At 40.9% G+C, this 26,631-nt stretch overlaps 1 protein-coding gene across 1 annotated transcript in view; it reads left to right on the top strand.

The window, feature by feature from the left end:
- Nucleotides 1–649: 649 nt before the first annotated feature.
- Nucleotides 650–26,631, top strand: part of sonb (SON DNA and RNA binding protein b) — a 28,744-nt gene continuing 2,762 nt past the window's right edge. Inside the window, exons 1-21 of the mRNA XM_078290978.1 lie at nt 650–680; nt 778–808; nt 2,092–2,316; nt 2,800–2,834; nt 4,957–5,156; nt 6,663–6,871; nt 7,741–7,831; nt 8,910–9,043; nt 9,875–10,080; nt 10,218–10,506; nt 12,197–12,390; nt 12,580–12,741; nt 13,120–13,295; nt 14,911–15,045; nt 15,707–15,793; nt 16,632–16,856; nt 18,255–18,365; nt 19,289–19,405; nt 24,266–24,413; nt 25,347–25,415; nt 26,063–26,178. Of these exons, the coding sequence (XP_078147104.1) occupies nt 650–680; nt 778–808; nt 2,092–2,316; nt 2,800–2,834; nt 4,957–5,156; nt 6,663–6,871; nt 7,741–7,831; nt 8,910–9,043; nt 9,875–10,080; nt 10,218–10,506; nt 12,197–12,390; nt 12,580–12,741; nt 13,120–13,295; nt 14,911–15,045; nt 15,707–15,793; nt 16,632–16,856; nt 18,255–18,365; nt 19,289–19,405; nt 24,266–24,413; nt 25,347–25,415; nt 26,063–26,178 (2,991 nt within the window). The remainder of the gene's footprint in view (nt 681–777; nt 809–2,091; nt 2,317–2,799; nt 2,835–4,956; nt 5,157–6,662; nt 6,872–7,740; nt 7,832–8,909; nt 9,044–9,874; nt 10,081–10,217; nt 10,507–12,196; nt 12,391–12,579; nt 12,742–13,119; nt 13,296–14,910; nt 15,046–15,706; nt 15,794–16,631; nt 16,857–18,254; nt 18,366–19,288; nt 19,406–24,265; nt 24,414–25,346; nt 25,416–26,062; nt 26,179–26,631) is intronic.

Below are 26,631 nucleotides of genomic sequence, written 5' to 3' on the forward strand. Positions count from 1 at the left end.
TGTCATTGTTTGTTCTCTCTCTCCGCTCCAATAGCAGCGGAAATTCTAGATCAATTAATTATTACAGGCTATTAATTAATTATACCATTATTGCTATGGTATTGACCATTCCTGACCAATAAGGGACTCAAATTTGGTAAAAGGCATTTGTGGCAGATTATTTACTTGCTTTACCTTTTAATAAAAGAAAATATTAATCAAAGAAAATAAAGTAATTGCTTCCTAGTGGGTTAAACATGGTTTACAGAATCATCCACAACTATGCTCCAACCTATCTGAGGAATTATTTTCCATTTGTAAAAGATGGTCATGGCCATAACACCAGGGGTGGCATAGCCAATTTTGAGCTCTACAGATTTAAAATTTTGTCTGGCAAATGTATATTTGCATATCAGGGAGCCTTAGAATGGAAGCTGGACTTGCAAATCAAACAGACTGTCGGTCTAAGGTATTTTAAGATGAAGGTAAAGAGGTGAATGTTGAGTAATATCATTCTGAGGCTCCCTGATATGCAAATATAAATTTGTCTGGCAAATGTATATTATAATGGAGCGGACACATGTTTCATTGCAGCTGGGGCTGCTGTTTTGTTTGCTTTTTGCCTTGTTTCAAGTTCAAGCCCCATATTTTCTGTTTACACTGTATAGACATGTCTGTGTTAGAGACGTTGTTAGTATGCTGTAGGATTGGAGACCTTTTGGGGATTGATGTTGTATATGTAAATTACTGAAATCCACCAGTTCTGTGTTCCCTTCTTTCATCCGTTCATTTCTGCAGGTGGTTCTGTTGGCCTGTTTGACAGTTGCCTGTTAGTCTGCACCACTTCACTCCCCTCGTGACTTATTTGGTATATTGTAGTCAGTGGTTCCAGGTTCACTTCATTCATAAAACCTACATATGTAAACATTCGTTTTCAGGACACCTAGATGAATAAAATACATAGATGAATGAAAATATTTTAGATGTCAGTCAATCCTTTTAAGTAGGCTATGAATAAATAAGGATAATTTCAGTATGGTATTAACCACCAGCAAAAATGCACTAATCATAGTCAAATTAGATTAATTTTTTTTAATACATTTTATTTGGTGTTTACGGTTGCGGGCAGAACGTTTGATATACAGAACTTGAATGGAATTCAAATTCTGTGGTTTGTCCATAGCCCACGGCCGGAACCCAGTCGCAGAGGACTTAGTTCCTACCCGGACCTGCACGTACATACTCGGACACAAACATGGCAGCCAACATAGAGCAAATTTTCCAAGATTTCATTTTAAATAAAATTAGAGAAATTGAGGACCAACATGAAGATAATGGGTGCGTGAATGCAATGTCATATAGTTCATCTTGCGATAGTTCAACACAACTGATGAAAAAATCTTGAGAAACGTATTTTTTTTTCAGCTGTAACGTTAGTGGCCGCTAGCCGCTCTGCACCGGTCTACCATACTAGCTAAATGATGTTAATGTCTGGTAAAGAAAGGCTATTAACATTGACGTTAGTACTGCTAGTAGTGAGTACATTTAGCCCCTGTTGAGAGTGGTTCGTCCACGGTAAATTTGGCGCTATTTGTACGTCAAATAATGAAGAAATTATATAGCCTAGCCGCTAGTAATGGGTTTAATGGTTATATTTCCACTTGTATAACTGTAGAACCTCAATGCTGTCGACAGTCGCGTGCTTGGGTGATTATTTGGCTGCTACACTTAAAAGGAAGCACCACTTATTTTAAGGATTCCTATTTGTGACTCTCCTGCCATAGCCAGATATCAGAACTAAGACACAAATATCTGATTTCGTCAAACACAAAGTCTGGAGCTAGTCTGTGGAATGAATAGGGAATGGTTGTAAAAGCGCATTACTATATAATAAAGCCAATTTTGCTATAAGAGCTCTCATTGTGTAGCGCCAGGGTAATTGTCCCATTTATCCTCAATGAAGCAGCTCCAGGTTTTAAATCCTGGATGACTGGCTTTCTGTGTACTGGTTAGTGTCACAAATATTGTCTGACCTGTGTTGCCCAGTTAGAATAAGATGCAACTGGGTGTTAATCCATACTCTCATTCTGCCTGTCTTTCTTTCTTTGGCAGTCCTGTCGAGCCATCCGGTCGTGGCGGTGCCGGGGGCAAAGTGCAGGAATCCAACCCGGAGAGAGACAAACGGGAAGACGTCAGCGGCAACGGCTCCCAAAAGAAACATAAGAAGCACAAGAAGCACAAAAGCAAGAAGAAGAAGAGGAAGCAAGGGAAGGAGGAGAAGGGGAGCAGCTCAGAGTCCGGGGCGGAGTCGGAAGGAGGTGCCAAGCATCAGTTCAGGTGAAGCCTTATGAATGACTTTCCTGTTGCTATGAATAAACTAGTTAACCGAATATTCCCCCTCCCTCTGGAATGCACACAACATTATTTTGAAGAAAGACAGTTCTAGGTAGCTACATCTATGTGAGTAATGCTACGTTCAAGACAACTGGGAACTTGGAAACTTCCTACTTCCAAATAGGAAAAATCCATTTGAACGGCCCTCCAACCCGCAAATCATGGTTGGAGACTCTTCTTTGAGTTCTGAGTTGCCCGACATGTAGTTGCTGTATGTGCATTGAATAATCACGCGTCACGGTGATAGGGTGGTAATTTCAAAATATTTAAAAAAAAGTGAAATCGTGCATAATATGCCTTAACGTTTGTTATAAATGTTATAGGTGTAAATTAAGCAGAAATGCCAAAAATAATCTTAAAAAAAGAAAAGAAATGTGTCTAACTCTAGCTATTATTATCTAGCTAACTATTATTTTTGTATTATAGACGAGGAACACCAACAGAGGAGACCAAGGAGCAAGGTAAGCCTTCTGTTCTCTCCGCCTCTCTGCAGCTTTTCTCTTTTTTATATATTCGCTCTTTATTTGACACTTTATTTGAATGGAGTGTGCGTAAGGCTGACATAACACTGTCATTACCAATACATGACATCTGACATGAACATGAATTGATGTTTATGAATGTTGTCATTAAGTGCCATTCGGTTAATGTCACATCCAATGCAAAGTTGACATTGTTCTGGATGGCCTTGTCATGACAACTGACATTAACCAAGGTAAAATATATTTATGTTATAAAGATATGTCATAACAGGCCCCGTTATCAAACAAAAAAAAGGTAGAATGGTAGAATTTTGGACTGACCTGACAATGGATGAACATGTTATACTTCATTGAAAGGATCTGAGCAATGTTAGCTGAATGTATGTAAAACAAAACCAACACAAATCTACAAGATACAGCACAAAAACATGCATCCGGGTCACTTTTGAGCCTTCATATGCATTCTAGGGTTAACAACCTCGTTGCCGTTTGGTAGGTGATTGGAAAACCAAAATATTCCCACACAGCCGACTTTTGCACCAAGAGCCCTTTGAACAGTTCCATTTTAAACAGTGGAATTAATTACTCTGTATACTACATTTCATCACAAAAATAAAGCATTTCTTCTAAATTATTATGACCCCGAAAGTTAAAATTTAATGTTACTGCAAGCTATGAACACACCATACACTCATTCTCTTAACACCACATTTAAATGAAAAGTCAAATTTTATTGTAGACGGCTTTAGCTGAAATGATAGAACAATGCAGCATATTTTGAACACATTAACAGCTATTCTTCATAACAAATAATTTAGAAAAGAAATTAAGTTGCGGTCATAAGAAGTGCCTACAATAATCAAATGGCTAGCGTTAGAAAAATACTAGTTCTTCAAAGAAGCACATTTCGAAAATTCAACAGTGGTATTTTATATTACTAAAGAAGTGTACATGGAATGACCACAACAGGTGGTGACATCACCTGGCACCAAAGATCAGCCAATAGCAGTTGGCAATTTCAGTAGCATGCTTTTTTACCATTAGATATCAGGCTTTACACATGATCTGGGTTTGGGGTTTAGTTATTCTTTAACAGTGTGTGAAATAGCATTCAAGTAGCCATGTTTTGCTTATTGTCTACAATGTTCATATTGATAAACAATATTTTTTATTAGAGATGTTTAAAAGATGTTTTTTTTATTATTGCATAACGAATGTGAATTATATTGTCACAGAATTACACTCGCCTATAATTAACGTTCGCATAGTTTTTATCTGTCACGTCTTTATTCAAATTGCTAAACCCATTTGAATGTTTGTTAGACAGGCATATGTCTATAGAGCATTGACTTAAAGCTGGACTCTTGGATGTCTTTCCAGTGATAAATAGTTATTTTTTCCATCTGGGCCATGGAGTCATGTTACACAATGCCAGTTGGCAGTATTATCATGGTTGGAGGCGCTCTCCATAGACTGCTATTGAAATCTTTGACCAGGCAGGACAAAAATCTGCTAACTATCCAATAGGGATGTGCATTTGAAGTCATATCAATATTAGAATATTCTATAAATACATTTGTATTTTCACATTGATAGGATAGAGTGCTTTGCATTGAACTCAGACTAAAATCCTGAATAAATGCATTTTGAAATACTGTAATAGCACAACAAAATTTGCAAAAAGTTAACAGATCTGAATAGTTTTGCAAGGGACTGTATATGAATTCCAGCATGTGATTGGCTGCTGATGGACAGTGTTGCCCAATATTTAAACTGCAACCAAGTTTTCTACACTGAGAAACCAGCCAGCGACGTGACTGTGATTTACATCAGCTAACATTCCTTAGGTGATCGAGAATGAATGGACTTACTTTGACTGGTATGTATAGTTTGTGGTGCAAACACATGCTTCACACTGGGTGTTACCCAGTACCCAGTCAGCCACGGGAAATTTCCCAACCACAAGCCCACTACTCTAACCTCTAGGCTACCGCCACCCCTATGTAGAGATGAGCAATATTGACTGCAGTAGACATACATAGGAATGCAAAATCAGAGTGGGTAACAGAGTGGGCTATATAAAATGAAACTGTTTGTCCAGGTAAGGATAACGAGGGAAAATCCAGACGCCACAAGCGGCACTCGGCAGGAAAGAGGAAGAAGAAGAAGAGGAGGAAAGATGGAGAGAAGAGCTCGTCAGACCCCGACTCCGAGCTGGAGTCAAAGCAGAAGGATGGTAAATGTGGTAACAGCTCATCGTCAAGGCGACGGGAGGACCTACCTGACATCATCCCAAAACAGGTAAAAAAAAAACCCAGAAAGATAGAAAAAGACAGCACTTCAAAACTAACTGGCTTAATAAAGTATATATAAAGTATACAGTGCCTTCAGAAAGTCATCAACTCGTTCGACTTTGTTGTGATTCAGCCTGAAAATCGAAATCAGTTATGGATATACACAAAATATCCCATAATAACTAAATGAAAACATGATTTTAGAAATTCTTGTGAATTTACTGAAAATGAAATACAGAAATATTTAATTTAAATGTCAATACTTGGATATATCTCTAGCAGTTTGGCACATCTGGATAGTGGGATTTTCTCCCATTCTAACTTGCAGATTTGCAAATTCGGTCAAATTGGATGGGGAGCGTCCGTGGACAGCTACCTTAAAGTCATTCCACAGATTTTATATGGAATCTAAGTCTGGGCATTGGCTGGGCCGCCAAAGGACTTTCATACTATTGTTCCAAAGCCTTTCCAGTGTTGATGTAGCTGTATGCTATTAGGGTTATTGTCCTGTTGGATTATAAATCATCACCCCAATTTAAGGTCTTTGACAGTGTGAAGCAGATTGTCCTTGTAAGAGTCTGTATTTAGCTCCATTAATTCTCCATTCATTCCAGGAGTGGCCTCCCTCTGGCCACTCTGCCATACAGCCCAGATTAGTTAAGTGTTGCACTGACTGCTGTCCTTCCAAGAAGATCTCCCATCAGAACCAAGGAATTTAGTAATTCTGTCTTGAGTTTCCCTTGGCTTCTTGGTCTCCTCCCTGACCAAGGTCCTTTTTGCACAGTGTCTCAATTTGGTCGGACGACAAGCTGTAGGATGAGCCTGGCTCGTTCCGTATTTTTTCCATTTCCTAATAATGGAGCCTACTGTGCTCTTGTGAACGCCAAACATTTTAGAAATTGAAATTGAAATTTACACCCTTCCCCAGATCTATGCCTCATAATTCTGTCGCTGAATTCTACAGACAGTTGCTTGGACTTCATAGAAGAGTTTCTGCTCCGACATGCACTGTCATCTGTGGAACCTTATATAGACAGATGTGTTTTCTCCTAAATTGTGTCACATCAGTGTTGGCCACAGGTGGTCTCCAGTTAAGTTGTAGAGAAATATCAAGTACATTCAAAGGAATTTGTATGCATCTTAAAGGGGATTGATTTAAATAGTAAAATATGTCTTTCTCTACCCCTTGGGTAGTACTGTGATCATAGGCAAAAAGTTTGAATCAGTTCCAGAGCTGGAATCGCCAGGCCCAGCTGGGTCAGGTCACATGAGCAGTTCATGTACCTGTTCCCCTTTTCAGTACAATGCGATGTCAATGGGAGTTGGTAATTTGAAAGCAAACTGAGAATTTATTTGAGTCTGGATGAGCATCTGGATGTGCCAAATAATTCTGAAGTGCTATTTGTTTTGCAAATGAAAAGAAATTGTGTGTCACGAAGATCCACCAATGTTCCGTTTTTGCAAGTATTTCACTGCTCACAAAAAACACTCACGCTTCATTGCTCCCTAACAGGACAGCTCCAATAAGGGAGGAGGGGATGGGGAAAGAGATGGCAGGAGGAGGCATCGCTCCCGTTCCCGGTCACGGTCACGTTTACGTTCCCATTCTTGTTCACGTTCCCGCTCAGTGAAGAGGAGTCACCGCTCTCGCTCCAGACACCGCCACCAGAGGTCCAGGACTCGCTCCCGATCCAGATCACACCGCCGCAAGTCCCGGTCCAGGTATCGACTGTAATCCATTGATCAATTGATTGACTCTTGCACACAAATGCTAAGATTAATTATATCTGCACAATACTATCCTTGCTATCCTCCAAAGTGCTGTAAAATAAAACAAACATATCAATAATCAGTTCTAATAAAGAGAAAACTTGTGCTGCTGACTCCATTAATGCCCATAGCACCAACATTGGAAGCCAGCAAATTAGCAAGTGCAAAAACAAGTTATTGGTTAATTGGTTCATTGAATGCAGGTTCATAAATGGATTTTCACATATATGCCAGAGCATATGTAATCTGTTAGAGGCTTTAGAAAAAGTAATTGGTGTACTTGGTAATAACTGTGAGCAGAAACTAGTGGCAACACTGGATTTGAATTTTTCGTGCTTGAATTGAATCATTGTATGCAATGTGGATATATTACATGGTCACATGCAAAATTAGATAGTCACATATAAAATGTAATAAAATTGTCCTAATCACGTCTCCAATATAAATTCAAATTCTGAAGTTACTAGCAACAGGTTGTTTGTAAGCATATTGCTTGACAGATATTAATTTATGCGCAGCAAAGCTGTGGCAAGCTAATGTTTGACTTCACATGTTATTGGCCACAGAAGGTGAAAATGTAACTGTCTGCCACAATGGTTTTGGTTACTGATCCCTTTTATGCTGTACTAGACACGGTTTAGTGTCAAACTATTTTAAAAGTAACCTTTAGTGGAGACTTTACAGCTTATCTTACGGTCCAACACAGGTTCAGCTGGTGCAACAGGCTGCTGGTTTATAGGTTGACAAACTCCACAGTGGATGAAACATATTCAGAATTAAACTCTGAAGTTTACAATAATTGTTTTTATTGGCTTCTTCAGGTCGCGCTCAGGCTGGAAGTCCAGGAGAACTCACTCCAGATCTCCCAGGTCCAACAAGGACAGCGCTTCTCTTCCTCCTCCTCCTTCTAATGTAGGCCATTTACTCCTCATCTTCCTCTTCCTTCTACTGTAGGCCATTTATTCCTCCTCTTCCTCTTCCTTCTAATGTAGGCCATTTACTCCTCCTCATCCTTCCAGTGTAGGCCTTTTTACTCCTCCACCTTTCTCTAATGTTTACCATTTGCTACTCCTGTTCCTACTAATGTACACTGTGTATCTCCTCCTAATGATTGTCATTTGAGGTGTGTGTGCAGTATGCATGAGACGTCTGTGTGTGTGTGTGTGTGATGAGAGATGACGCACCTAACACTTCCTGGATCCCTCGTTTTGTGGTGTCATTATGTCTCTATAGCAATGTCTTCTCTCCATCAATTCTAGTGACTTGTTTGTATGTTGAACATTATATTATATTTGTATTTGACAAATCTCCATTTGTGTCAGTCCTAGGCCAGAATTTAACTGTACTATTCACTTGGGATAAATTAAAATGAGTTATTTATAATGAGGAAAACATCAGTAATGTAGGCCTACAGTTTAGGATACATAGGCTACTATGTAAATGTTTGAATTATTCCCTGGCTAAAAACACCTACATTTAGGTTACCTTTGCATTTGCCGAATTAAACTATAAAGATTGCATTTTAAAAAGCTATAGGCTAGTTTACAAAGTTTGTATGGTCGGTATAGGTTTTAATCACACACAGTAGACTTCAAATTATATCCAGTGTAAGAATGTTCTCTTTCAATTTCTGCATCTACAATTGTTCTTGTTCTCTTCTCTTCTCTTCTCTTCTCTTCTCTTCTCTTCTCTTCTCTTCTCTTCTCTTTGTTTCTCTTCTCTTCTTTGTTTCTCTTCGTTTCTCTGCTCTGCTCTACTCTTCTCTGTTTCTCTTTGCTTCTCTTCTCTTTGTTTCTCTTCATTTCTCTTCTCTGCTCTACTCTTCTCTGCTCTACTCTTCTCTACTCTACTCATTTGAATTTCATTGAATGACTACCTGATGCATTCATCCCCTCATTAATCCATAATGCCATTTGTTTTTTAATTGTTTCTATTGTTTTCCAGCCTGACTAAAATGGGTTTAAAATGATTTCTTTCTGCCGTTTCCCAGTCTGCTTTGGAGCAGCTCACCACCTCCACAGCTCCCCCCCTCCTCCACCCTCCCTCTGACTCCTCTACTTCTCCTGCTGCATCTGCGGGAGGATGGAAACCACTTCCCTTCCTAGACGACATCAGTTCCTCAAGGTAATGCAATGAAAATGGTAATAAAATGGCAAATGATAAAAAAACATTATTTGTGTAGCACTTTGCACAACACACTTTACACCAGACCACAAAAAAAGTCACAAACATGAAAGAAATAAAAAGATTAAATATAGCAAAGAACATAAAAACAAGAATTAAAAGGCAAGCAAACCCAAAATATCATTACATAAAAGACAATTCTACAATTCAATACTAAATCACCAACAACTAAAATCTTCCCATATGGGTCCCTGGGACTAAATCTAATCAAATGGGAGTGTGTGCTCTAATGTGTTTCTGTTTGGGGGTCCGTGACATGAAAATGTTAGAACATGTGTTCTACAGTATCTTAATCAGAATGAATGGAAGCAGTGAGGGAGAAATAGAGCATTTTAAATCTCAACATCCATGACGTTACACTCTACTGTATTGTTGAGTTTTGATTAGAAATATTTCCAAACTTGGTTTTGAAACTTGGGGTCTAAATGTTTATAAATGTGTTACGAGTTTGGGTGTTTTCACCCATCTTCAATAAGAAAAAACATATCTTTCTTTCAGTCAGCTAGACATTTCAAGCAGTTCTACCACTCACTGTATCTTTTGTGCAGTATTGACCGTTAATAAGACAATGTGAATGTCATGCATACAGCCTAAAAATCTATAAATAATGCGATGCGATAATGTTTCAATTGTAAAAATCCACGTTGGATTTGCATAATTGATTTTATCGATTATGTCAAGTAATCATCACAGCCCTACTTTGATGAGCATGCTACATTTGAAACCTTCTAGTATGGCTACGCTACTTCAACTCTCCTTGGTTTGTGGCAGCTCCTCAGAGAAGAAGGGAACGTTGGATGAATCCACACAGTGCTCCCAAGGTTGTTCTACAGGCCTCCAGCCTCCTCAGCTGGCCTCCAATGACATCAAAGCAGAGGACCTGACAGAGGCCAGCACAGTGCTGCGGAACACTGACCAGAATGACAAGTCAGGAGAGGAAAAAGAAGAGAAAGCAGAGGACACAACAGAGAGACCAGGTAGGACCTGTTGGGATGAATTAAATAGAATAGTTTACTGTGATATACCTCAGTTAAATATTTCCTGTTTAAATAAGTTTGTGCAGCTCTTGAACGTGTGTCCAAGCTGTGTCTCTCCTGGTCTGTTGCTAAACCAGCTGCAGGTTCTGCTGCATCCCAGTCCTCCCTGACCCAGTCCACATCTGTAGAAGCCGACCAGACCACTGAGACCAGCTGCCCTGAGGCTAGAGCCTCAGAGGACCCCAACTCCACTTCTGCCACCAAGGCCAAATCACCAGCAAAGAAGAGGAGAACGGCATCTAAGTCTCCACAGAAGAAGAAAGAAGGGAAGTCCTCTTTAAAGAGGAAGAAGAAGTCCAAGTCGCCATCTAGGAGTCACAAGAAGAGGTCCAGATCCAGGAGCTCTTCACGGAGGAAGAGGTCGAGGTAGATGGATTTTTATTATTATTATTTTTTTTTTTATTATTATTAAATTATTATTAGTATATATATTATTATATAGTAAATAAATAAAAAATAAAAAATGCAGTATAAAAGTAATAACAAAAATATAAATATACACTTATACATGCATACATTCACATATTTATACACATGCATATACATGTGCATATGTATTAATATCTTTTCATTTCTATGCTGATAACTGAAATGCAATGACTTCAGTAGATTAGCCAGTCTAACTGCCAGCCAGTCTTGTAGCCATTAAGACTGAAGTTGTGAGACTGGATGTCTCACATGAAGAAAAACAGTTCTTGTTATCGGTCCTGATAATATTTCTAGGAAAATGCAGGAAGTTCTTGGTCCTCTGGTATCCAATATCAAATCCTCTTAAAATCTTGGCATTATTTTTGATCTTTTTTGCCTTGCATACCAACAAACTTGCTCAATCCTGCTTTTTTCAATTAAGAAATATAGCTAAAATCAGACGTGTCCTTTCTTTTCAGGACACTGAGAAAATTATCAATGCTCTTGTGTCGTCACGGTTGGACTACTGTAATGCCCTATTTACATGCCTCAGTCAAGGAGCTGTGGCTCGTCTCCAATTGGTACAATTGGAAAATTCTTCCAGGCACTACATGGTGAAGCCCCTGAATGTTTTTCAGAATTGTTGTCTCCCTATATTAACGTGAGGTCTCTTAGGTCCTCAAACCAAGGGCTTCTGGCTATCCCAAGGGCTAGGCTTAAACTGAAGGGGGACTATGCATTTGCTGTTTTTGCCCCGAAACTACGGAACAGTCTTCCTCTTGATATCAGATTATCTGACTCACTGATAATTTTTAAAAAACGTCTTAAGAGTTTTTAAGTTATTCCCTTTGTAACAAAAAACGTTTTAAAAGGTGCTATAAAGTAACTGAAGTCATCTTATGTTTGGCCAGCTATCCACAGGAATAATAACAATAGACACCAGAAAACTGTCAGGTCCTTTGGAACTTTGGAGATGTTATATACATGCATGCATCTTCTCAATGCCTTCATGCATTAGATACCGTCTACCATGGAGCATTGCGGTTCATTATGAATTATAAAGCCCGTACTCACCATTGCTCCCTGAATGTTCGGGTTCGTTGGGCTGCATTGTCTACTGTCCACTGCTATATCTTTGTTTATAAAGCAATTCTTGGTTTGCTTCCATCCTACTTATGTGCTTATGTCCGACAGAAAAGTGTAAGAAGTTACTGTCCACGCTCCCAGGACTCATACTTGCAATCTGCACCCAAAGCCCATACTGAACTTGGAAAAAGGGCTTTTATGTATTCTGCTCCCTCGGCTTGGAATTTGTTGCAAAATGACTTAAATTTCAGGGAGCTGGTTTCTCTAAGTTCTTTTCACATTGCCAATAACCGTTTTTAACATTGTTAAAGTGTTTTAGGGTGGATTTTTCCTTGAAAGTCCACCAGGAGAGCAAGAAGCTGCTATTTTGTACCGTTGTGATAATAGTTAGGGTAAGGTGACAAGAACTGAATTTGTGGAACCACAGTGGAAGTGACTGAATGTTTACCTTCTATCTTCCCTTTTCTCTTTGTATTGGAGGGGACTTTAACAATAAACAGATTTGGCTTTGTAATGATTGCTTTATTGTAAATGAAGAGAAGTAAATGTTGTCTGTGTGCAGGTCAGCGGGCCGGAAGCCGCGGAGGTCGCGGTCTCGCTCTGGCTCGCGGGGTCGGCGGAGGGCCACGTACAGCCAGAGGGACCGCTGGAAACGAGAGCCGAGCCACTCCCCTGTACTCATCCTCCGCAAGAATAGATCCCCCACCCGGAAACACCGCAGCGTCAGCAGCAGCCCACCACGCATCACTGAACTGGGTCTGGTGGCATGAATATTATACATTCCAATTTAGTTCCTTAGTTTAATCATAATTTATTATATTATGCAGTGGGTTTATCAATAGGTTTTTGAACATGTGTCATGCACCCCAGGGTCATGTATGCATCCGTCCATTTCATCCATTCTGTCCTAACTAATCTATATGGTAACGCTGTGTATTTCCTCAGATAAGGACCAGTTGTTGGAGATTGCCAAGGCCAACGCTGCCGCCATGTGTGCCAAGGCAGGCATGCCCATTCCTGCCAGCCTGAGGCCCACTGTGCTGCCCCAGCTGCCCCTGGCCCTGCCCAGTATGGCCATGAATGCTGCTATGGCCAGTATGACTGCCGGTATATAGCTCTGACTCTGGCTTCCCTTCTGCATGTCACTTCTGTCCAATTGTTGGTCCATCTGTACATCCATCCATTCATCCGTCCATCGATCCAGGTTTTTGTAAAGGCTTCGGTGCTCAAGAACTGACCATGATGGCAAATTGAAATATTCTGTGCAAAGAAATACACTAAAATTGCAATTTTAAGATAACTGAGAACAATGCAATTTCGATTGTCACAGACAGTAAAATGTCAATCTTGTCAGTGCTCTTAAAATTGATATATATTTACTGGCAATGTCAGAAAGGAAAATGAACACTACAGCCAGTTGATGCTATTTTTGCGATGGCTTCAATTTTGAGTTGTTCTCTTTCTCTGTCTCTGTTTTTCTATTAGCCACCATGACAGCAGCCCTGTCTAGTATGGGCGCTCTGGCTTCGCTGCCCCCGCTGCCCTCCATCACCAACAAACCACCACCTGGCCCCTCCCAACCCAACATGGCTGCCTTGGAGGAAGTGAAGAGGAAGGTGGCAAAGCAGGCCAACAGCATCAGCATCAAGGAATTTACTGATGTAAGGCTTAATGGATCATATTATACATTTTTACAATGCACTTTATGTATGTGTTTACGAGAGCTTCACCATACACAGGAAAAATCAAATTACAGTTTTGTAGAATATTTTATTGTGACATGAGTTGAGCAATCAGAAACAGGTATTTCTAGATAATGTCTTTCTCATTGCTTAAAGCGAGGTATCTCAGGTGACAATGGAGGTTTTGGCGATATTGTAACAATTTTCCTCTATAACTTCTGTAGCTTCATAAAACAACTATAAATAGTGACATTTTTATACGAATACACCAAGTTCAAAATAAAAAAAAAAAAAAAAATGACATATTCCCTGTATGCAAACACTTTATTTCAGCTTAACTTGTAGATATGACTCGCAGCTTTCTTCTGAAATATTAGCTAATTTCAGTATGTTAATATAAAATAAAAAAGTAATAGTGTTTGTATTTGCGTCCCTATTTAATGCTTCATTCTGATAATCCTATTCACCTGGGGGTGCATCGCCTTAAAGGGGAAAGCTAAGGAAGCAGGAGTGAGAACTGAAGGCTCAGGATTTGTTCAGGTTAAATACAATGAACGGCTTTTTTTGACATGGAACTTGATGTGTTGTCCAGTACAATGTGTAGGACTACACATTGTACAGCCCTAGTGTGCACCAGGTCTAACTCTATGTCCAGAACTATTACTATAGAAATCAATGGAAACAACTGTTATAGGTTTATAGTCAAGGTATAGGACTAGAATTAGGGTTAGATTAAACATAGTGGAGATACTTGGTGCTTATGGTAAGAAATTGTGGTCAGTAAAGATAGAATCGTTTTTTTTAACAATGTGTGTGCTTGTAGACTGCTTGCTTGGCTGTGTGTGTGTGTGTGTGTGTTTGTGTGTGTTTGACCATGACCTTAAAGGATAAGGCTGGTGTTTTTTAATGCATTGCTTACTGTCAACAAATCCTATGAAAATAACAAAATCAACAATGCGTTTGCTCTACTCCCATTACTGACTTCCCACGTACCGTTAGCCGCCAACGCGGAAGTCATTGGCTGCAATTGTAAGCTAAAAACCTTTAAATACAGCTCACAAAGACATAGTTTCAATTTTAAAAATCGCTAACTGTTACCACGAAAAGTCAGGCTGTCGTAGTTATTACCAAATCAAATTCAAATGGGAACAAATTCTTCATTACGCCGGGGACTATTTACGGTGCTACAGAACTACTTTCCTGAGATCGCAAAGTGTTTACAGCCGGCTTATTAAGTTGTTTGAGGAAAGTCAGCCGGCCCGGTGCATCGCGATGATGAAATATGCTGCCCAGAGCAACGGCATGGCTCTTTGACGGGTTTTTAATCGTTTTTTTAATACAATGGAGTTCTATGGCTGCTGGGACATGGCTTTATTGGGCACCGGCTACATGGACGAGACTTGTTGGCAAAACAAATTCATTGCTGATTTTGTTATTTTCATAGGATTTGTTGACGGTAAGCAATGCATTAAAAAACACCAGCCTTATCCTTTAAGGAGAAGATAGGAACATTTGAACTGAAAACTGATTACCAGCAAGAGGTTGATAACCAAAGTGTGTGTGTGTGTGTGTGTGCGCGCGCGTGCGTGTGTAGAAATGCAAGATGATTGTGGACAGTAAAGGAGAGCTGCCGGTGGCGAAGCCTCACGTTTCAGACGAAGAGGATGATGGGAAACCATTTGGAGCATCTGCTCTTCGAGAGCAAAAAGCCATCAGCTTCAGCATAAATGTAACACACACACACACACACAAAAACATACACACATTGCGTCACCGCCGGGCGGGGTCAACTCCCTTGGAGCAGTAATTTGTTACTGTACTCATTCCATTACTTTTGCTGTTCCTCATCCTCTCTTCCTTCTTAAATCAGGATAAGTCAGTTTTCTCTCCTGTGAATGATCTGTGTGGGGAAAGCCTACCTGGAAGCCTGTGAAGCAGATGGAAACAGAGGCAAAATTGAAATCTATGTATATATATCTGTGTAAATATAATCCTCCAAGCGTTCATTGAACAAAAATGCGCAAACTCTGTAAAACATGATAGAAGGTTCATTGATGTTGATTCTGAAACAGTCCAACTGGCGCCTCCATGTTGATGATGGTCTGAGGGCAGAGTGTGACGATGCTAACAGTCGTCTGCTACTTCGTCTACTTCACTGTTTTCCAAGTAGGGTTTCCCACCCCGAGTATGACATAATAAAGCAAATTCATCTTCAATCTGATAAGGGGGTGATGACAAAAGTAATGACATTGTTTATTTTATTGGTAATTAACATTATTACTGAATTTGAAATTGTAATTTGTTACACCACTCGTTATTGGGAAAAGTAATAATATTGAGTAAAATAATAAAAAATGAACTCTTACACTCTCCTCTCCTCTCCTCATCAGAACATGTCAGTTCGTCCAGCAGTTCGCAGTGATGCAGGCATGGCCAAGGAGTTTCCAGTGTCTTCAGGTTCTCAGCATCGTAAGAAGGTGTGGTTAGATGTTCTCTGTTTGGATTTTATTAACAGTGTTGGGGTTGCAACTTTGAAACTCAAGTTTTACAAGCTAACAGTTACTTCACATTGGAAGAAGTTGAATGATCTACAGCAAAGCCTACACTGGAATGAAATCAAATCGGGTTTATTTGTATAGCCTTTAGTCACAGTTGCGGTGTCAAAGGGCTTCACAATGCCGTTTTGAAACAATAATTGAAAACGACCCAACCCCCAACCTTAGACCCTCAGTGAAAACAAAGATAAACCCCCACAGAAACCTCATTAGGGGAAAAAAAAGGGAAGAAGACTTGGGAATGGCCTTGCATATGCTTGACATGATCAGCCAATGAATGGTCAGTCTCATTCCACAGCAGTTAAAAAGTGGCTTTGGACATTCTGAAATATTTTCTGTAAAACACTATCTGTCCACCATGACCTCTGGAAATATACAGTATGTGTTGATCCTAACATGCATAAGTCTCCATTGTCCTTATATAACCATTAGTTGGTGCATTATAATATTGCCAATTGCATTTCTTTGTTTTGACCTTTAGATGAAAGCATGAAATATGACTACCAGCATTAGCTGACACCAAAGATCAGCTATGCCAGTAGTAATCAATTCTTTAAAGATTCTTTATAGACTTGTGTTTTCAGGAAACTGATTCATTCACCCAGCAGATAGAAACACACCTACTTAACATTAAATTTTTTGTGTCAAAAGTTCTCTTCAAATTGACTTGACATTTGGATGGAAATACAGCTATTCATCAACATTATGGATAGTGGTGATTTTGCCTTGTGAAGTGTAATGTGATGTACTAATTGTCCAGGAGGGCGAGACGCCGGGTGTCTATGGCGAATGGGTTCCAGTTGACAAAACAGCAGACAAAACCAAAGCTGCAACTGCCTCCAGCAAGGCCCCGACCACTGTTCCGGTGGCGGCAACAGCCTCGTCATCAGGCGAAACAGCTGCAGCGCCAGTATTGCCTGTGGTTATGGAAGAGCCGGTGTCGGTGCCAGCTACTGACAGCGTTTTTCCTGAACCGCCGCTGCAGGTGAGAAGTTCACTGTGTATGTATGTGGGTTTAAAGAGGTTTATTTGAACCTCAATATCACAGGATAGTTAGTTAGGCGTTAGTGAGGCTTTTGCCAAAAGAACAAATGATCATCATAAATAGAGCTGATGGGCGATAATGTTATCTCTGGGGGGTTGATTGGGACCAGGCTTGGAACTGACCAAACAGAGTGGTGAAAAAGAAAAAGACATGAAGTCAGTGGGTCGTCCCTGTTACATGCCCTTGGGGATGCCAGTGTCTCGATGTGATTTTCGAGATCATGGGTCTTCTGTCAAAGAAACAAATTTTCAGTGGACAGAAAGGTGCAGCATTCCTCAGTTCTCTGGAGATTAGACGATACTTTAGAAAGTGCAGTTTCCAGAGCTGAAATCCTGGTTTTGTGCTTCTCATGCCGCATTCTGTGCGGATTGGTATTTGCGAAGCTCCACAAGTAATTCTGTTCTCAATTCAGCAATCTCCTTCCGAGTAGTGGTGGTCAACAACTCCCAGCAGGGAGGGGAAAAGTTCAATGCACGTGGAGAGTTCAGTGGAGTCGTCCGAGCTCCTAGCTAACTCGGTGTTTGCAGTGTTAGCATCAAGCATTTGCCCGTTGCAAGATTTCTGGACCTTTTTTGGCATTTTGAGTACTCGCAGTCTGCTCCGCACTCTTGGAATTGGTTCTTAAAGGAAAATTCAGTCATGATCTACTCACCCCCATGCGAGTTGAAACTCCTGTGAAGTTTGTTAGTCCATAAAACAATCCAGGAGCTTTCCAACACGACTTCGTAGCAGCGTTCTCCAAAACAACTGAAGTCGCTAGGGACCGATCTTTAGAGTTCCGAAAAGAGCAGAAAAAGAACAGAAAATGTCCATAAAACGACTCCATACGGCCAACGATCGCACAGTGAGTGGAAAAGACCAATATTGACACCATTATTTACAGCAAATCTTCACTACAGCCAAAAAACATTAGAAAAACGTTGCGTGTGCACAGTCGTGAATCCCCTCCACTTCCTTGTTTACACTCCGCATTGGGCTCCGTCACACAAAGCTTCACTCAGACCTAAAGTTACCTTTTCAGTCTTTGGTCTGTTACCTAGCTGTTGTAGCTTCTCTGTTAACATGTTAACAAACATGTGACAGCTCTTTTATGTCTTATGGAAAACTGGTGTTCCAATTATTTTGTAATTAAATTTTTATAATTTTTAATGTAACTTACATGCTCTGTTTTTTGTGAAATGTGTCATTGCAGAACATCAAAAGTCGGTCTCTGTCTCTGCCCCCCTCTCTCTCTCTCTCTCTCTCTCTCTCTCTCTCTCTCTCTCTCTCTCTCTCTCTCTCTCTCTCTCTCTCTCTCTCTCTCTCTCTCTCTCTCTCTCTCTCTCTCTCTCTCTCTAGCCTGTAGATATCTCCCAGGCTGTGACCGAGAGGATCAAAGCTCAAAGGCGATTGGCTGAGAACCCCTACGATGTCAGTGCCATCTGCATGCTTAGCCGTGCACAAGAGCAGGTACATGCACACACACAGTAAAAACATATAAAACTTATAAGTGATGAATTTATTTTGCATTAACTCACATAAAAGCATATAAAACATATAAATGATGAATTTACTTTTGCATTAACACACATACATACACAACACACACTCAGTAATCAATGAGGCTAGATATACTGTAGTTCTGTGGGATGGGCTGTGGGAAGTCCCAAAATTTAGTTTCTATGAGTTGGAAATCCCCGCCGATGACATCATCGGCGGGGATTTCCAACTCATAGAAACTACAGCCACTCTCTTCATGGTTGCGGTTTTGGGACTTCCCACAGCCCGTTCCTTTAAGGTTTTCATATATTGAATGATGTATGTCTACTATGCCTTGGGGGTTAATTGTGCTCCCCGCAGAATCTCATGCAGTCTGAGTCTGAGTTTCATTTCATTTCATTCTACCTTGACATTGACTAATTTATTTGGTTTACTTGGTGGTGTTTCCATAGTAAATTATGATTGATAAATGTGTCAACATTCAAACTTATTTTTAGGAAGTGACTGAAAATAAAATAATACTGGAAATAAAAAATAATATACTATAATAGAGGCCTATAATAATATAATATGTAATTCCATGATAATATAATAATAATAATGACAGATGCTGTCTTTTTTTTTTGTGACTTTATTTTTTATTTTTATATTTTCTTTTTTCTCAGCTTCATCTTACCTTTTGTCAACTGTTACAAAGAATTGCATAAACAAATATATTGACAAAACATTGCACCCCTAGCAAACAAAGCTCACTAATAAATGCAGTTATCCAGGGCTGCATTATTTATTTATTTATTTTCACTGATTCATCCTGAATCTTTCCGGACACTCAGTTGGATTCATTGATTTGATTCATTTTTGTCTGATCTAATGGGAATGTCCGGTTTTGCTAGGTGGATGCGTGGGCCCAGTCCAACACCATCCCTGGTCTGTTTACTGGTACAACTGGAGCCCAGGTCCTCAGCTCTGAGGAACTGTCCACCAGCGGACCACAGGCATGGCTCAAGAAGGTACCACACACGCACACACACACACACACACACACACACACATCTGCTCAAATGCCCTGACAGACATAGCCATACAGTGTCACATATACTCGCATCCAATCTTTCACATATACAGTATATTATTGTACATACACACACGTGCACATCTCTCCACATATCCAGGCATCTGCATTGCTAATGCCCGCTGGTCAGCACCAAGAGCTATACAGTATATGAATTGTGACAACAGGCCAAAACGCACAACACTGGCTGCTCAGTCTGCAGCAATACCAGATACCAGATGTCAGATTTACCATCAACTGTCTCACTAGGAGAATCGTTTAATTTTAGTAGGGCTGCAGCAAATATTTCATAAATTTGAGAAGTTAGAACAAACAATTCTTAATTAAACAATGATTAAACTAAAATGAAACGTTTTTGAATGATCTTTATATTGTGATTTGCCACCAATGGCCTCCATGGGCGATCCGTCATTAACTCTGAGAGTAAGAAGAATGGCCTCCATGGATGTATTAAGAAATTGATGGTAAGAACTGAAGTTCTTGGAGTGCGCAATGCAATAACCCTGCATTCTGTTGCTCTGCCACTAAATACAGGTAAATTCATTCAAGATATGTGTTTTTGAGTTGTTTACATTTTGAAAAGATTAATACGTTTGATTTATTGGGCTGTCATAGTTAGTTGACAGGCTACATTGTATGGAACTTTTGTGTATTGGTCAAACAAGTGACAGTTTGAAAAAAATATTTGATTATAAATTATTCAAATATTTGATATAAGATTTGGCAGATAAATAAGAAGAATTGATAGTTGCAGCCCTACCAGTGTTTGCTGCTAAATTCCCACATAGAACTTAATTCCTGAATTTCTTGCTGGTTTGGCAATGGCAACTTTTTAGCACAATCTCAGTCAACAGAATGGACATGGGTCATAATGAGTTTAAACAGGAAATGGCAGGAAGGAAGACAAATGCTATAAATGATATTGTTGCTGTATTTTTGGTGGCTGTAGGGCTCTGGGTCCTCCAAGGCGTCAGCAATGCAGAGGTCTCACTGTGTTCTTACCAAAGCAGGTACAGCTGCAGTGTGGGCTGCCGCCTCTAGGGGCATTCTAGCACCTCTTCTCTCTGGAGCCCATTTGGAAAAGAGAGGGGGAGTTGGAGAAAGAGAGAGGGAGGGAGGGGAGGAAGAAAGAGGAGAGATGACAGTAAGTCTACAATCCAGAACCAGACTCCATCCCATGGTTTTATTTACAGTGAAGGAGAGGACACCCATTCAAAACCTTGGAGGAAATTATCAAAATCCGTGCAGCAAGAAGCAGTTAGATGAAGACGGGCTTTGATGCGATGACTTCCTCCTCGAGTTTATGCAAAACAGATGTGAAAAGTAGTAACTCAAACTTTGATTTCCGTGTTATATTCCACTTAGAACATCATAGAAATGGAAAACTGTCCACCGTTCACTCTAATGCGCAAGCACCCAGCGCTGCCTCTAGCACACCAAGACCAAATGTCAAAATAACAGTGGTGCTCGGATCAAATATGCAAATCCTTATATGCAGGCCACATTGCTGTATCACACTTACTTTACATATCTTCCTCTATCTTTCGCTGCATGTTATGCTTTGGACCATGAAAGTTTAATCTCCACCAGTTCAAATTGTACTGTGCTGCACCAGGTGTTCTTCAGCCGTCCAGTTTTCCTCTGTACAGGTAGTGTCCATCTCAGTGCAGTCTTTGGGACGAGGTCCAAGCTCATCCTGAGGACATGACCAAGTGCAAGCGACTGCGTTTGATTTTGGTGATTATACTTTGGCAGCCATTTTTTTCTGTAGAGGTTGTTGGATTTTTTTAGGCAAGAATTTGTGTCAATTTTTGGAAGGCATCCATTTTGGAAGGCATTGATCTTTGTCATATCCCCCTTTGTCACTTACCAGCATTCTGAGCCATATTAAAGTCGAGATGAAATGAAAAATGCCTTTTTAACCCTTTTAGATCACATCCTCGGTCATATTGTGCACCTATTTAACAATATATGCCAAAAAAAATTTCTTTGTATTCTTATATCAAAATTCAATCATGTTTTCTTCCTGTAAAACAAAATATGCCGTGTGCTTACGTAAGCATGCCCATAACCAATTTCAACCAATAATATCATGACATCCACCCATCAATCAATCTTCAACTTTTAGTGCACAGAGCTAAGATTCATTAGTTAGCTAGCTAGCAACAGCATGGTACTTCGGTGTGTCTTCGGGTATTATGACACACCCACTTTTCAACGTTCAAATCAAATTCCTCCCAACGTTACGTCCTGCTTGTCTTTCCTGTTTCACTCGGAAATACGTCACGATACGGAAGTTAGATACTCTCGAAATGCCGTTTCATCTCGACTTTAAAGAGTAACTAAACCCCACCCGAATCTGTGGTGAAGCCTGACACCTAATGGTGAAAAGTAGGGTACTGAACTGGCCTTATGCTATTGACTGGTCTTTGAGATGCTGTAAATCAAATTTAACAATGAAATCAAAGTGTTGATTTTTCACATGCAGCTGTTATGTTTATATACTCAAGGAGAAAGGCATTGTCATCGACTAACCACTTCTTGACACGGTATATTCCTATGGATATGAAGGAATAAGAATTTGAAAGGGTCGTATTCAGACAAAAGATGCAAGTAGATACAAATGAATTGCAGTGATATCTTGAGGCTGTTCAGGCTAGTAGCAGGCGTGATGCAGCACATGGGAAATACTGTCATTACCTGCCTTAGCGTTGCCAGGACAACTAGGATCTATGTATTTGTGTGTGTGTATGTATGAGAGAGAGAGATTTGTCACTGTGGTTGAGGGGGCGGGGGGGGGGGGGGGCTGTCCTGGATTTGCTGTCAACCTATAGCATGACAGGTGTGTGTGGGTGGGGGGGGGGGGGGTAGTGTTAGAGGGGAGGATGGAGGTCTGGTCTGGTCTGGTCTAATCTGTTCTGGACTAGTCTGGTGTAATCTGGACTGGTCCCTGAAACTAGTCTAGTTTAATATGTTCTGGACTGGTCTGGTCTAATCTTATCTGCACTGGACTGCTCTTGTCTAATCTGTTCTGGACTGGTCAGGTCTAGTTTGCCAATGGTTTGGAAAACCAGATATAGCCTGCCCTGGTTTGGCAGATTAGAGCCTGGTTTGATATGGTTTAGTCCAGGCTGATCCAGTTCAGTATGGTCCAGACTGGTCTCATCTGGTATCTGCATTACATTACATTACATTATGTCATTTGGCAGACGCTTTTGACCAAAGCAATTTACAATAAGTACATTTTGTCCTCAGTAGTCAAACCTGACCTGAGCCAGCCTGTTCTGATCTGGCCCAGGCCGGCTCAGTCTGATCTGGACTAGTCTGACCCAGTCTGGTATGAACCAGTCCGGTTCTGTCTGGTCTTTTCCAGTCCAGCCTAGTCTTGTTCAGTCCAGTGCATTTTCGTCTGGACCAGTCCAGTACAATCTGGTCTAGTCTTCTCCGGCCCAGTCTGATTCAGTTCAGTTCAGTCTGGTCTGGTTCAGTCTGGTCTGGCGCAGTCCAGTTCAGTCTGGTCTGGTCCAGTCTGGTTCAGTCTGGTTCAGTCTGGTCCAGTTCATTTTGATTCATTCTTATCTGGTTCAGTCTGGCTGAGTCCGGTCTGGTCTATTCTGGTCTGGTTTGGGGAGGGATGGTGAGGTGGGAGTTGGCGGAGGTCACTCGGTGACCCCGTGAACTTTCACCTCTCTGTATGTTAGACTGTTTCAGGGTCGCCGACACGGGCCCCCTCTCTGTTGCCGAGGGCGACGAAGGGGGTGGAGAGGAGGGGCTAGGTACGTACCAACACCAGCTATACATCGCTACAGTGTGTGTGTGTGCGCGTGCTTGTGTGTGTGTACCACTTAGGCTTTGTTCAGACTGCAGGCAAATCCGATTTGTTTCTCAAATCCGGTCTTTAGGACTGACTGTCCACAGTTAGTTGCAAGTGATCAGGATGGACTTGTGTGTTCAGGCACCGTTAAGCTATCTGCATTGGTTGCCGTGGTAACAACATAGACGTGTGTACGTACGGTAACTGATGCCACGCTTTTCAAATACAGAACCAAAACAAACAGCTGAATGCAGAATGGAGATGTATCATCTTTGCCCTCACGCCATAGAACTATCTAGTCACAGCGCAGAATTCCTCGGTTGCAGCAGAGAAAATAAGCGACGGTGAACATTGATATATGCAGCAATGTTTCGTTCCCCATTTCCGTTTTTCTGGCGCTGACGCCATCGCCATGTGTCGCGTTGTGAGTGACGTAAAGGACAGTTTGAAAAACGTTTTGAGTGGCCAGAGCGCATGTGTAGAAATCTGATTTGAATCGCATTTCAAACCACATACAAATGTGGCTTAAATCTGATTTGCAATAATTGGTTTCCATGTTTGTTTTTTTGCTGTCCAGACTTGATCAAATCAATATGACTCCAATCTGGATATGCCAAAAATCAGATTTGGGCTGGCAGTCTGAACATAGCCTTAGACACAACTTTGTATTTAAATTGACAACATGTTGGCGGGGTGGACCCTTACTCTCTTCTTTGTGCTCTCTCTCTCTCTCTCTCTCCCCTTCTATTTCTCTTTCCCATTGTCTTATTTCACTTCACTAAACCACTACCATTTTCACCCCTCCTTCTTTCTTTCTTTCTTTCTTTGTCTGTCTTTTTCTCTCTTTCTTTCTTTCTTTCTTTCTTTCTTGCTTTCTTTCTTTCTTTATTTCCCTCTCTCTCTCTCTCTCTCTCTCTCTCTCTCTCTCTCTGTCTGTCTGTCTGTCTGTCTGTCTCTGTGTGTCTGTCTGTGTCTCTCGGTCAGGACCAGTTCCTCAGGGCAGCTCCAGTGTCAGGAGGTGTCGGGGAGTTCTTGATGAGGAAGATGGGCTGGAAGACTGGGGAGGGGCTCGGGAGAAACCGAGAGGGCACCGTGGAGCCAATCATCATTGACTTCAAGATTGACCGCAAAGGTCAGAGGTCCTAAGATACCAAGGGCCAAGTCCTACTGATATTAAGAATTTATATTAAGATATTAATATAGTTTATTTTACTCAAGGGAGTAAACCAATGTATAAAATCAAACTACAATTCTGTATATGTCCACCAAAGTTCACACAGATCAATATCAAACCATCAGGTTCACAGGGTCAAAACCTGTTTTGGTCAGGTCAGTATTAAACAAACCAGAGACGGACCCTTATTGAGTCTGCCACAAAAACCTTCATTGTCAGTTTAACTCACCAAGAGAGACCAGCTCTTTAAATCATATGCATTTGAACTCACAGAGAGACTAACTCCAGAGATCAGCACCGGCTTGACTCCATGTCCCAGAGCACTGCACCTAACTGGTGGTCAATCTCACGATCCCTTGTACTCTCACTGGTGAATAGGACCTCAAGATACCTGAACTTCTTCACTTGGGGCAGTTTTTCACCCCTCACTTGAATGGAAGAGGCCAACTTTTTCCAGGAGAGAAACATGGCTTCATACTCGGCTGCTGACCCTCATGCCGACCACATCACGCTCAGTAGCAAACCAATCCAATGCACATTGGAGATCACAGTCCAGTGAACCCAAAAAGACAACATCATTTGCAAACATCAGAGATGCCACCCTCGGCTGCAGCTTGATATCCTATCCTATCATTTAGTTTACCGATGTCATCTTACAGGGTCTAGGGAATGATGTCCAGTTTTTTGAGAACAGTTTTCTCTCACTGCCATTTGGGGCTGCCAACATTCAAAATTAACCTGTGGAATACACTACTGCCAATGACAGAGCCCTGGTGCACAAATCACCACCCACTCTTAATGATACTTATGAGGAAAATGATATTATGTTGATGATGAGGATGATGGCAGTAATGTCGGTGATGACAAAGATAACTGTGTGTGTGTTTTCAGGACTAGTTGCTGAAGGAGAGAAACCTCAGAAGCAGACAGGAGGACTGGTGGTGACCAAGGATCTAATGGGTAACGCACACATACACACACTGCATGCATAGTACAAATAAAACCTGAATATTGTCCTTGTCCTACAAAAAAGTAGGTTTAGCCTTTTTGGTTGTCTGCACTGTACTGCATGTGTAGAGAATGATTCCTGACTTTGGGATTGGGTTTAGTGTCGGTCATCTTTTTTGGGGGGCAAAGTTGGCTAGCACCGCGATTGGCTGTCAAACGATCAATCAGAGCCCACATTCACACTGCACGTCGCTCTGTCTGCTTCAAGTGGCAGAAAATCCAAAACAGAATAATGACTGAGCCTACTTTCAAGATCTCCCGGTTTAAATACAGTTTATTCTCTTGTCTTAACGTCCATCCAGTTAATTTAACTTTAGCAACCAAGCCTATTTGGAGAGGTTGGCTAATTGTTGCTTTGACTCTAGCTGAAACTCCTCCTCATGGTAGCTCTACACTGAAGTGACAAAATTTTGAACACAATCAATTGTCATTATGGCAAAAAGTAGGAAAATAAGTCCCAGGTTCAAAATAAGCGGAATCATCCTTTAAGCAGAATGACCAGCACTGATGTTGAGTGTTGTGGTTTCATGGCAGCATTGTTAGATAGAACCCTGCACTCATGTCTGTCTGTCTGTCTGTCTGTCTGTCTGTCTGTACAGGGAAGCACCCGGTGTCCGCTCTCATTGAGTTGTGTAATAAGAGGAGGATGATGCAGCCGGACTTCGTCATGGTTCACCACAGTGGTCCTGACCACCGGAAGAACTTCCTGTTCAAGGTCTGTCAGTCTGTCTGTTCTCTGTGTATATGACAGTACACAGTAGGTGGACAAAGTAACAGTCCAATATGTTAGGCAATGTTTTCCTTTTAAATTATTTTTTTAAAGTCGAGATGAAACGGCATTTCGAGAGTATCTAACTTCCGTATCGTGACGTATTTCCGAGTGAAACAGGAAAGACAGGCGGGACATAACGTTGGGAGGAATTTGATTTGAACGTTGAAAAGTGGGTGTGTCATAACACCCGAAGACACACCGAAGTACCATGCTGTTGCTAGCTAGCTAACTAATGAATCTTAGCCTCTTAGCTCTGTGCGCTAAAAGTTGAAGATTGATTGATGGGTGGATGTCATGATATTATTGGTTGAAATTAGTTACGGGCATGCTTACGTAAGCACACGGCATATTTTGTTTTACAGGAAGAAAACATGATTGAATTTTGATATAAGAATA

Source organism: Centroberyx gerrardi, chromosome 21, assembly GCF_048128805.1.
Source record: "Centroberyx gerrardi isolate f3 chromosome 21, fCenGer3.hap1.cur.20231027, whole genome shotgun sequence".
In the NCBI taxonomy this organism is placed as follows: domain Eukaryota; kingdom Metazoa; phylum Chordata; class Actinopteri; order Beryciformes; family Berycidae; genus Centroberyx; species Centroberyx gerrardi.